Consider the following 13,171-nt stretch of genomic DNA (forward strand, 5'->3'; position numbering starts at 1 on the left):
GTTTTTCCAATCTTGCTTTCTGCAAAATGAGTCTCCATCTCCAGCGACTTTGGCCAACCTACAATTGGTCCAGATCACTGGTTTTTAATAACAAAATTTTCTCATTCACTTCTAATCATCAGAGAAAATACTCCATGTTTAGATGAATCATGTAGCATCTGTTAGGTTCATATTTGATCTGCCTTGAGGTTGTGTGCCTTGGCTGATATGCTTAGTCAAGCTGAATTTTAGGATTTGTCTAGTCCCTTGAGTCAATTTTATTGTATTTTAGAGCTGTAAGCTTTCACGATGCATGAGATGGTGGTATATTCTGCTGCCTAGATGCTGGTTTTTGATGTGCCTTCTGATAGTTACTGCAGATCTCTTTTTGTGCCCTACCTCAAGTATTTGACTGAGAGTTGCATATACCATCTAACCGACGTTGAGGGGCAGTGCTCCATTTCAGCAACCCAAAATCGAAAGAAGACTAAACTCAGAGACTCTGATCAAAATATGGGGGAGAAGCAGCCACTCTAAGCTAGCCAGTGGCATCTAAGGGCTTTGGTTGTCTCATCCTTGTATAGATGTTTCCTTTATGATACAGGCAACCTAAAATTTCTGGACTCTTCCAATTTTCAGGCAAGTGCCTCGATGGTTATGTTCTGCACATTCTAAACTTGAAAACATGAATTTTGTCTCTGTTACCTGTAGCAGTACTGCCAAGTGCCAACAGTATTGGAGCTTTCCATCTGATCATACTTTCTTTTAAATCTCATGCAGGTCCTTTTGAAGCCTATAGTTTCTCAACTTGTGGTAGTCCCACCAGCATTGTTGGACCAGACTGCAGTAATACCTGCTGTTGAAGAAGTTGATGATCTATTGGTTTCCTGCCTAGGGCAAATGGCCATGACAGCTGGAACAGACCTCTTATGGAAACCCCTCAATCATGAGGTGAGTGCTTTACTGTTTTGTGGTTCAAAGCTCACATCCATACACTTCTCATTGCTTGTATATGTCATGCAACTGTGGATATGTAGAGAAAAATTTCAGGTGAAGAATGATTGTGTGTTTTCAGCATGATAACATCATCAGTAGTTGAACATGAACAAAAGTATTAGATTGAAAACAACAGCATTGCAAATTTGTAATTGATGTTTTGAAATGCTCGTCTGTCATAACCTTCTGCATAATGTTTACTTTAATCCTGTCTTTTCTTTCCTTAGTCCTTGTGCAAACAAAAGTTTCTTCACTGCAAAAGTTAGCCCAATGCAAAGCCCCTTCTTAAACCCATCCAAGATGGTGCATAGATGCCCTTGTGTCAGAATAATGAATTTGTTTCTCAGGTCTTGATGCAAACACCGAACGAGAAGATCCGGCCACGAATTCTTGGTCTTAGGGTGGTGAAGAACTTGCTTGATAAACTCAAAGAGGAGTATTTGGTTTTCCTGCCTGAAACAATCCTGTTCCTTGGTGAACTTCTCGAAGATGCTGAGCTCCAAGTTAAATCCCTGGCCCAGGATATCCTCCATGAGATGGAGAGTCTTAGTGGCGAGAACCTCCGGCAGTATCTCTGAGTTCATCTTTATCACTATAATCTATTATTCTTTAATATGGCTTATGCAACGCCCTGATCTACATGTGGGGAGATGATCTGGTGCATGTGCAAGGCTGTATCAGCAGATTTTTGCTTGCTCACCTCAATAATATTAGTGATTCTCGTCTGCCGTCTGCCTCTTGAATTTTGTAAGGTGTAGGTTTTTTAGCTGCAGACACATCATGGACCGGCGTTCTAAGATGTATTATTTGAATTTTGTAGGGTGTAGATTTTTGGTTGCAATTAGTGTGTCATAGACTATTCTCGCTAAGATGCATTATTGCGATTTAAAAAATTATATATATGCGAGGTGTTGTTATTTAAGTTATAGTTAAAACTGCGATGATCTAGCATCTGCCATAGTGAATGATAATTTTGCCCCATTTTCCACTTTATCTTTTCCCTGGATTTTTTTTTTCAATGACATTGCTTTGGCCAAGTTTTTTTCTGATTATTTCCTGCTACATTTGCTTGGCTGCACATCTGCCTCCCATGTAGCCGCATCTTCTTCCACTGTTCATTGATGAATAACAGGGAAAAAACCGGCTATTAATTACCGTCACTGGTTCAGTGGAACGGAGGTCTTTGTTGAAAGATTTCCGGTTGAAATTTGCCTAATTTTTCCTTGTTATGTTTGTAAGCTGACAGTTTCAATGCAAATTCTATAATAGCAGCCAGAAGCTTGGCTACATGTATCCTTGCATACACTGTCACCTGAGATTTTGCAAAAAATGTTGGCTACAGTTGTGACTGGTAAATGCACTGTTCATGCTCAACTGATTTAGGCTGAGCCCCAGCTTGAGCATATGCTATGCGTTGGCCTGCAGAGAGGGGTGATTTCCATGGGAATTGAACCTTTGACTGCCTGTCTAGAAGCCAAGGCCCCACCCTACTAAGCCAACCCCCATTGGGGCTACTTCTTGTGTCATATGGATCCCATTTTTATTAATGTTGAAAACAGGTCGAATATGGGTCAGGTCAGGCTTGTCCAACAGTGGGTCTGTTACAGCATTTGGTTCTATGTTTGAAACTGATTTGATCTCACAATGCAGTTCCAGATCCATTTGAGGATATAAATGCCTGTGACAATAGATCTGCTGAAAACGTGTAAAAGTTGTTGATTTTCAAGCAAGAAAGGTGAAACGTGTAAAAGTTGTTCCAGACATCCTGTGTTTGAATCATGGGGTTAGCATTAGAGATGGCAGTGGACCAGGGGAAACGGGACCCTGCCCTGCCTCTCTCTGTTTGGACCGAAGATGGAGGACATGAAACAGGGATGTTGGATAAAATCAAAACCCGTGCAGAGATAGAGGTGGGGATGGACTTATGTTTTTCTCCACCCCGCTCTGTCCTGCCCTGCCCCCGATCCCGGTTAGTAAACCTTTCTCTCTTTTTTTAGGGATGGCAGTGGACCGAGGAAAAACGGAAACCCACCCTGCCTCGTTTGGACCGGAGATGGTGGACATGAAACAGGGATGAAAGTTAAAATCAAAACCTATGCAGGGATGAATGTCTGAATTTTGAGACGGTGATGGGGTGATGACCTTGTCTCCAGCCTTGCCCCGGTTCACTTCCATCCCTTGTTAGCATCTTCAACTACTAGGCCTGGCAGGTACCCTAAGTGCACCTTAAGAACAAAACTGAATCAAATTCGGTTGGATATATCGCACAAAATCCGATTTATAGATCCATTTGAACTTTAAATCGACACGCCTAGGAACAGATGTATCGGGGTCTAAAACATGGACTCAGTCAAAAATCCATAAAATGAGTCCAATAAGGGCTAAATGGGTTGGATTCTCGTCTCAAACCCGATGTGTTTGACTCACTCAGAGAGAGAGAAAGACGGACGGTACGTTACTTTGGAGTCGTAATTGAAGGTGATAAGGTCGCTAGTCCTAGGGGATTCCGTGGCTTTGAAGCGCCCCATCACGCATCCTTCCATCATCTTCGATCTGAAAGAAGCTGCAGATGTCGACTTGGAAACGATTTTTTCAATAGCAATTTCAGGTAATGGAGGGTCAACAATTGAAGATATTTACAAAGAATGGGTTGACCCTGCCAAGGAAAAGGTGATTCAGTTATTTGTAATGAACTTCCAGTTATTATTTACCATGCAACGCGATTAATACGACAAATAGTATTTACCATGGGACAATTGGTGGTTATAATTATTAATAAATGCAACGATTTATACGACAAATAATGGTTATGTGTATACATGTGTGTGTATTAGTAGGTCTTAAACAGTCTTTTCTCCTAATCTGGCCTAAACAGATTCAAAGGGTGTTTATTTAATTTGAACTTACAGATGTATTTTCTATAGTTAGCAGAAAACATGGATTAGATTAGGCGTTTTTCATGTTTAGATGCTTTTGTAGGGTAATAAAAAAACATCTCATATTGGCATATTGCACTAAAATTTGTCAAAATAGAAAATAAAAATTTTGGTTAAATTGTTCCACTCAAAGTTTGTTTTTTGGTAAATGAGTATTGATAAACACATCTACAGGTTTGGATTACAAAAACACCTGTAACTGCTTCTTAAATGTACTTCGGATGTATGATTATGTCATATGGAGGGTAAACGGTAACAAAGTCGCTTAAATTGGAGATGTGCACTTTGCTTATCTGGAATGCAATACAGATGGTTGTTTGCATTACAGATGTTCTGAAATAATTTCTCGATGTTAGTTACCTAGTTGGTGTGATTTTGGTGTAGACTTATCTTATGTAACAGGAGTGTGCTTATTATAAGAAAGAAATAAGGTTTGGGGGGGGGGGGGGGGGGGTGTTTTTTGGGAAGGGGAGGGGTGATGAGGAATGATGATGCGGGCCAGCAAGTACTTCACCCAATTCCTTCCCCCTTTTTTATTTAACTTATAATTTTCTTTATCTAATTATAAATATATGCTTTGAACAATAGGAATGGATATCAAGAAAGGAATACTGGATCTATGGTGTGAACCAGGGATTCTCCCGGTTTTTTATATGTTTTGTTTTTAGTTGCTGGTGCTTGCGTGCCAAGAAAACATGATCATGGAACATGAGGGTTCAGAAAGTCCTTGCTTTTAGATTTCCTTTGCACATGCCAGTCCTTTTATATATTATTGGAAATTCATATGAAAGACTTATAATTATAAGTTAAAAATGTTGTTATGTGTTGCATGCAAGATTATTGGCTAGACAGAAATTTGGTGCACAGTTTTTCCTTTATTCAGGAGGACATATTCACATAAATGATGGACTGTTGCAAATAGTGACATTAATGGGCATTGTTTTGGAGATTAAAAATTATACACTTGTTTCTGAACGTTCTTGGTTTTGACTTGTCTTGATCTTGTCATGGCAGTGAATACCTTTGTTATTTTCTGCTTGAAAGTAATACATATGCAACTGAATTTGGCTTTTCAGCTTTCTTTTGTCTAATCTAAAAATTGGGGATTCCATAATTTCCTTTCAGCACCTAGGATATATCTTCAACTGCTTCAATGATATCTACCAGTATTTTCTTGGAATGGAAGGTGACAGTTTTTGTTGTCCAATCTTGTGAGGGATTGTGCATCCTTTACAGCCACAAGCAGGGACAGTGGCAGTAGATAGACACAATAGTTTAATTGTTTAGTTTACTTTTTGTTTGTATTTTACCACTAACTGTTAGAGAATTTTGAGTATAGATCGGACAAAACTGAAAGAAGAAATTAGTATAATTGGATTTTTATAATAATAAATAATTGTTATATTATGAGCAGTGTTGTGAAAAGCATTCAGGGGTAGCGAGGCGCTCCACCAAAATCTGAGGTGAGCCGTAAAGCGTAAGCCTAAAAAAAAAATGAAAACTTTTTGTTGAGGTGTAGCCAGAGCCATGCTTCATACCAACAGAAGCTCTGGACAACCCCGAGTTGCCAACGAACTTCCCCTGGGGTGATGACTGACTATTTTCAGAATAAAAAATTGCACCTGAGAAAATCCATTTCCCCTTTGAAAACACATTGACTTTTACCTCAACAAACGGGAGAAGTCAAGATCCCTGACAAGAGACTGTGAACCAAGAAGACCAAGCCTAAGCTTTGTAGCTTTCAGGTTCAACCTGTTGTCCTTTTCAACCAAGCCAAAGGTGATCACAGAGCTATTCCCAGAAGAAGAGTCTGACAGCCCCATGTAATTATGCTCAGTCAACCCAGGGCAGCTCTGGCCAGTGTTGTCTAATGGAGCAGCGGGAACAACCACATAGACCTTCCTAGGTCCCTCCCCCACATGGTCAAGAGGTGGCGACATCAAAGAAAATTCAGCAGCTTGTTACTCCAGTTCAACATGCATATGAAATTTAACTCTCAATAAATTCATAAAAATCCCTCGCCATCCTATCACCAAGTCTCAACCATCTTTCTTAAAATGCTAAGAGTCATATTTTCATAGTTTCCACTGAAGGAAGAAGCAAACTCTGGAGAAAGGCTAGTAGCAAAAAGAAAACACATACAAGATACTTTACAGGAAAACAAAAGGCAAAGAACGACGCTCATTTGCAGATCATTCATTTGTAAATCAAACCAGACATCACGATCTAAAAGATCAACGCAAAAACGAAAATTCTCAAACAAATCGCTGCCAAAATATGCAAGGAAATTTGGTAACTATCAGCATGAACATGGGAATCTAGCCATGTGAATGTTGATAGTTACCAGACGAGGGAGAGCAGACAAGGGAGAGATGGGTGCGAGATGAGAGAGTACAAACGAGGGAGAGAATGAGCCGCCCCTACCCTAATTAGGGTCGGGGCCCTTGCTTAGCAATCTTAAATTTTGGCCAAATGGGGGATTTGACCCCTATTTGAAAAAAATTGAGGCACATACTGTAACGACCCCAACTCATACCTCTTGAAAAATGCGATTTTTTTTAAACAAGTGCAGAATCAATCCCAGAGACCCGGGGTCCTTAGAGTTTCAATTTTAGCTGAATAACCACACACCACAAACGAACTTACATTTATCATCCATAATCAACCAACCAAACTCTTTTATTAATGAATCCATAATAGTCTCATACTCAAGTCATCAATAAAGTAACAATTGCATGAAATAAAAGAACTAAAAAAAACAAAAGTAGAGCCCATTTGTTCATAAATAAAGCGGTTTGAAGCCAATGTGGCCCTCGTATCCTCTCAGAAGCAAGTTGACTTCACTAATCACCTGCGGCTGAAAAAAAAACTATAAAAGTAGGGTATCAAAATCCAAAGAATCTTGCATACAGGTTCCTCTAATGATTCAAATAAGAAAAAGAACATGAATAAGATCCACAATAATTTAGAGAGATATAAATATCACATTCATAATTTGAATAATCATTCATACAATAGAGAACATTTATTAAGCATGAGGGAATATTAACTAAGCAACATGGATCACAATGTAAGTAATAAAGGCATTTAACATGCATTAGAGAACAACATAATGCAATCATCAATATATAACAAATAAGGAGACAAATAAATATGCATGATCTAATGCATAGCAAGAATATGCATGATTTAGGCGCAATGCATGAACCCCTTTATTATCTTTCATTTAAGTTTCTCATTTTCCATATGCTTGCCTTATTAAATGCATACAACTTTAAGTTCTTCTTTTTAATTATTGTTGCTCGCAGATACACCAAATGTAACGACCCCAACTCATACCCTTTGAAAATGCAGAATAAATTTTTTTTTCAGTCAATGTGGAAACCTTCTCAGAGATCCGGGGTCCTCACAGTTCAAATTTTCATTGGATAGCCCAAACACCACAAATGAACTCACAACCATCATCCATAAGAACCAAAACAATTTCTTTATTTATGAATAAGAGTAAATTTTAGAGACAATATTTTATTCGACTGAAAATAAAGCAATAATTGAAAAAGCAAGAAGAACGGAAATAAAAAGAAGAAAGAGTCACTTTGTCCCCTCCTGAAGCTGTCAAGCTCAAGTATGACTCTCATTCATTCCCAGATGCTTGTCCAACTTTACTGTTCACCATTTTTTGTGAAAAACCAATAAAGTAAGGTGTCAGAACCGAAATTCTAAGCACAGTTACTTCTAAAGAAACCAGGTGAGACAAAAACATGGATACGATTTCATGTAATAATTTGAGTGAGTGTAGATATAACCATTTGCAGTGTCTAACAACTCATACATGTAATATATTGCATATACTCACCAGTCGAGAACAATAAAGCAATACCATATATCAAGAACTAAATAACCAAACATTGCAGCAGGCTTTCAGGAAGTAAATTACATACCACCACCATATCATGTCATGATATAGAGAACAATTCAAATATGCATGATCTAATGCATAACAAAAAAATGCATGATTCTTTTTGTTATCTTTCATTTAAGTTTCATCTTTCATATGCATGCCCTATTAAATTCACACAACTTTAAGTTCCTCTTTTTAATAACTGTTGTCCGTGGATACACCAAACGGGTATAATCCTCGAGGTCAAGTATGTTCTCAGGGTAGCTTAGCACATAATTTGTATTTTATTACTGTGTTTCCACTTAGCCCTCGACCGAATCACCTTCGAAACATTAGACCTTTACATCTAATGTCGGGGACAAAAGGGACACCCCACGTCCACAAGTGTCACTTCCTTGGTACCATAAACAACAGTTATGTCAAAACACACCACTCCCGGGTAAAGTGGTGGAATCTCCCTAAAACCGTGGCCAGGAGAAAGAACCTCAATATCGAGTTCAGGGGACAAAATAACAGCACACGGAGTTTTTGTATCCTCACAGTCTCCCTAAGACCGGATCTCTAAGATTTTCATACTCCAGATGAGATATCTCAGAACGTATATTACACTGTTCTCATCCATTATATTTTTATTTAAGTCAATTCATTAAGTTTGCAACACCATATGCAAAAATATTGTGAAAACCTGCATCCTTCCTTGCGGGGGACCCTTATGGAACTTCAACCTGTGAGAACAACTAGAACAGTGTAGTAGTGTGTCATACCAACTTATGTGGTTTAAGTGATGCAATTCAAAATATATATGAAAGAAACCCAACCCACGACTCTCCAGATCGGTGACGGTCCATTTAGGCCATCGATGCATAACATAACAAAACAAAAGTAGTGTTTTATTTATAACACTAGGCCAAAATGCCAAAAGCATGTGCACTCATGCAATCATAAACCCAAACATATGCATGTCATTACTCAATCATATGCATTTTCACTATGTGTGGTACCTACATCATATACGTGTATTAACCAATGCACATTTCTTTTGAATGGGAGTGTACATGTAAAACTTCACATATTCATTAAGCATACATGCTCAAGATGAAAATCAGTAACCGAGTCATGCTCACATTCATGATTGCACAACCAGTATCATGAAAATGCAAAAATAACATTTACCAATTATCGGGCAGAAGTGTAAGCTTTGCCATATGCTAGGGAAGTTAGTCGGGCTTACCAATCCCAGACCCACTAACCTCTTAGCTAAAAATATAGTCAATTCAGTCCAACCAACACATATCAACCAATCATATTGAAAGGACATAGATTTTCAGGTAAGAAAATACAGTTTGCACAATTATCTTTATGCGCACAAGGATCGATCAACATGATCAGATCATTATCCAAAGCTCAGGGTTTCAAGAAACATTTACATGGTACTTGTACACAAACCCCATGATAAATCTGTCCATCAATCCCAATTATGTATGCAATACAGAAACAAACCTGATAACTTTCATGCATGAGCATCACTATCAACCTATCATGAATGAACAAGATTAACATTATGAATAAAATCAACCATTACGAACATAGTTTAGTTTAATGCACGTGTCCCCACATTAATTCAAGTTGTGTATCTCACGATTTCAGCGTGAGTACAACCCTCACACACACAGTTTTATAACAGAAGTTTCATTTTCTGCTCAACACTGAAACAACCCACAGAAGATGGGTACCTAACAAGTATTTTCCGAGTCAGCATTTCGGTTAATCACTATACAGATTTCCTCAAAACTAAACTATTCAGGAAAAACCCAAATTAAGTGCCTACTAAACCCCCTAAGGTTTCAGACCTTGACTACTTATATGTTTACAGGAAATTCTTCAAAAATATACATGCTTTAATGATATAAAATTGTGTAAGACCATACATAATCACATTAACTCGGATTAACTCAATTCTGATAGTTAAGAAAATGAATAGAACTCAAGTCTGATAACAGGTAACTAAGACATATGTATTCAGATTGAATATCAATTAATAATCACACAGAAATAGATTTGATATAACAGGTACATTAACGTAGTCTTTTATTATAATATAGATTCTGGTTTAATGATAGAACACAGAGTTTCGTAGGGATCAAATTTAATCACAGCTCAAAGAACAAAAATCATAGGTAATCGAACTGGATGACAATCTACAACGTAACCATCAAACCATAACATAGCAACCAGTTCTACACCTCTTAAAACACCTGAAATTTTTAATCCCATAGCATAAAAAGATTTGTCTGAAAACTTCATAACGGTTCATATTGTGCGATGCACATAATGCACATCGTGTAACCAAACTAAATCAGTTTATACATGACTCTTCTCATGCACATTCAAAATAAAGAAACCCTCATGCCCTAATTCGCATACCTAAACAGAATTTGGAACATAGATTCGAGATATCAGTTTTAAGGTCTATAACCCCCCAAATCTGACAGATTTGAGGTTTCCAGGTTAGGATTAGGCAAGAAAACCCCAAACTCTATGTCATCACGATCGAAACCCCGACTCACAGCATTGGGTTTTTCGGTAGCCAAGAAATGCATTGACATGCTCATGACGTGAGGGAAGAATCGATATTCCCCCCGATTCTTGAAGAAGAATAGCCCTCTAAGGGCGTTTCTTTGACTTTCATCACAAATTCATACACGGAATTGAATCAATATTCGATTCCACACGCAATCGAATCCATATTCGATTCCACACGCAATTTCAAGAGAAGCCTCGTACATATTCGGCGATTTCTCACTGGTTTTCCAGCGATCAGAGGCTACACTCGCGAGGGTAGGGCCGAGTGGTGTCACTCCACTCACTGCCATGACAGGGGGTGCTCGAGGAGGGCTTCGATGGCAGCAGGTAACCGGAGCTTTGCCGGCGATGGAACTCCCTTCCGGTGCGCACAAAAACGAAAGGGAGAGACGAGATAGATGGGGGAGGTGAGAGCAAGGGTACCGACCTCTTATGAAGAAGGAGGAGGCCCTCCGAAAGTGGCGGAGGCCGTTACCACAACTCCGGTAATTGCGGCTCATCAACCCCCCCCCCTCTCTTCCTTGCGATCGGGGTTAGGGTTCTCTCTGAACCCTAACGCCTGTAAAAATATCGGGCAACCCTTATTGGGTTGCCTTATAAAAACCTATCCCCCCACCCCCTTTTTATCGTTTTAATGAGAGGGTCGGGTCCGGGTCTGCGACCTGCGACTCAGGATCCAAACCCGGTCGCGATTCTGGACCTGCGCCTCCCACTTGGTATGGATCCACAGATTGGATCCAAATGGATCCAATCGTGGATCCCCTAAAATACTTGTATAGTATATATATATATATAATCATTTATATTCATATATAGGGTATTTTACCCATATCCATAAGAATCCTATCTGGGTCTTGGATTCGAAATGTGGATCCCAAGCCCATATGCATCATATACATGGCTATCACTTGAATAATTCGCTTAATTAAAATTTTTGCACTTATATATGTACATATAAGTTTATACGAGGTAAACTTATTCGTAAAGATCCCTTTATGGGTCCCGGATCTGCGACTTGGATCCCAGGCCCAAATCACACTGTTATGAAATTTATATTATAATATATTTAAATGAAAGCCTAAAAAATTGTGGTTATTACACCAAACGGGTAAAAATCTCTGAGCTTAAGAAGGGTTCTCAGGGTAGCTTAGCACACAATTTTGTATTTTATTGCTAGGTTCCAAATTTAGCCCTCGACCGATATCAGGAATCAGCATCATCCATCGGAACATTTGAAATCAACATCCAATGTCGGAGACACCATGAAAATCAGCATCCACTGGTGCCACTTTCTTGGTATACCAAAAAAACAGCTGTGTCAAACACACCACCCCCAGGTAAAGTGTCGAACTCTCTCTAAAATTGTGGCCAGGAGAATGAACCTCAATATCTAGTTTATGAGCAACAATAATACACACAGAGTTTTTGTATCCTCACGGTTTCCCCCAAACCGCAACCTCCAAGATTCCCACAATAAAGAAGGGACATCAAGGAGAACATGAATTACATTGTTCTTTACTTCCTTTTATATTGTTATTAATTCATCTCTTTTACATTTGCAAATCAGCATGCAAAATTAATATCATAAGCTTGCAAATCAGCATGCCAAGCTCTTTACGGGACCACAACTCGTGGCAACAGAAGACAGTGCATCGCTTTTACATTTACAAATCAACATGCAAAATTAATAACATAGGTTTGCAAATCAACATGCAACCATAAGCTCGCAAATCAGCATGCCAAGCTTTTCACGAGACTACAACTCGTGGCAAGAGAGAACAATGTAGAAAAAATAATAATATCACATTTGTTTTTTTTGCAATGCATTAAAACAACTAAAAGAGAGAACAACCTATTCTCGAGTCTCACCCAGCCCCCTGATGATCCAATTAACCATTGATGCATTCATATGCAAAAATCATAAATAACAAGCCATTATGCATTCTTTAAATGCATGAGCAAGAATCAATAATATTTAAATGCATGAGCACGAGTTCCCACACCAACATCCAATGCTTAGTTTCATTAAATGCATAATTTCTGTCAAATGCATCATTCCAATTATAACATGTGAACGATCATGTAAAACTCATAAATTTCAGTGTGAGTACATGTATGAACAATCGTGAAATCAACACTTTCACTGAAGCATGATCATCTAAGCGTATGCACGTGAATAACTCATTCTTTTACATGGATAAAATTGACTCCATTATCAACAGAGAGAATTCCAGAATTCAACATGCTCGTAGAAACCTTTTATTCGGGCTCAATCGAGCCCAACAATTGTACCTGGAAAGCAACTAGTTACAAGTTAGGAAAATCCGAATTGATCCTGTAAGCATATATAAAGGACCTGGATATTTCAACTTGCATAAACAAAACAAAAAAATCATGCTTAAGCAAATTCTCTTCTCTTTTTTTTTTTGCATACAGCCCCAACTGAGGCCCACTCTGTTGGGAGGGCTCAGAGCACCCTGCACAGGTCGTGCCTGCACAGGCCTGGCAGGGCCCCTGCTGGGGGTCCCAACACGGGCTGTCAGGTCACTGCTAGGCCTGACAGTCACTGCACAGACCCTACCAGGGCCTGCGCAGGAGACTGCCAAGGCCTGGCAGTCAGCCCTTTCTTCAAAGAGGACCAGAAAACCCATTCAGGCATACACGAAGATACCTATGGGAGGGAGATCAGGAAGGCACTAATGGAACTGCCTTTGTTTTTGTGCAAACTTACATTAAAAGTGCAACTTAACATGTAGAAAGTTGCTTCAGCTGGTAG

At 39.0% G+C, this 13,171-nt stretch overlaps 1 protein-coding gene across 1 annotated transcript; it reads left to right on the forward strand.

The window, feature by feature from the left end:
• Positions 1 to 391: 391 nt before the first annotated feature.
• On the forward strand, positions 392 to 1,632 carry LOC149813038 (uncharacterized protein At3g06530-like). Its single transcript, XM_089992489.1, has 3 exons — positions 392 to 618; positions 760 to 930; positions 1,323 to 1,632. Exons 2-3 carry the CDS (start codon positions 880 to 882, stop codon positions 1,551 to 1,553), a joined length of 282 nt encoding a protein of 93 aa, XP_089848615.1. The 5' UTR covers positions 392 to 618; positions 760 to 879; the 3' UTR covers positions 1,554 to 1,632.
• Positions 1,633 to 13,171: the final 11,539 nt, after the last annotated feature.

The sequence above is a fragment of the Nuphar pumila genome, chromosome 16, assembly GCF_984573655.1.
Source record: "Nuphar pumila chromosome 16, dmNupPumi1.hap1.1, whole genome shotgun sequence".
Taxonomy (NCBI): domain Eukaryota; kingdom Viridiplantae; phylum Streptophyta; class Magnoliopsida; order Nymphaeales; family Nymphaeaceae; genus Nuphar; species Nuphar pumila.

Coding starts and splice junctions, on each gene's coding strand:
- LOC149813038 (XM_089992489.1), top strand. CDS start 880: ATGGCCATGACAGCTGGAACAGACCTCTTATGGAAACCCCTCAATCAT. Junction 931..1,322: donor GGAAACCCCTCAATCATGAG/GTGAGTGCTTTA, acceptor TTTGTTTCTCAG/GTCTTGATGCAAACACCGAA.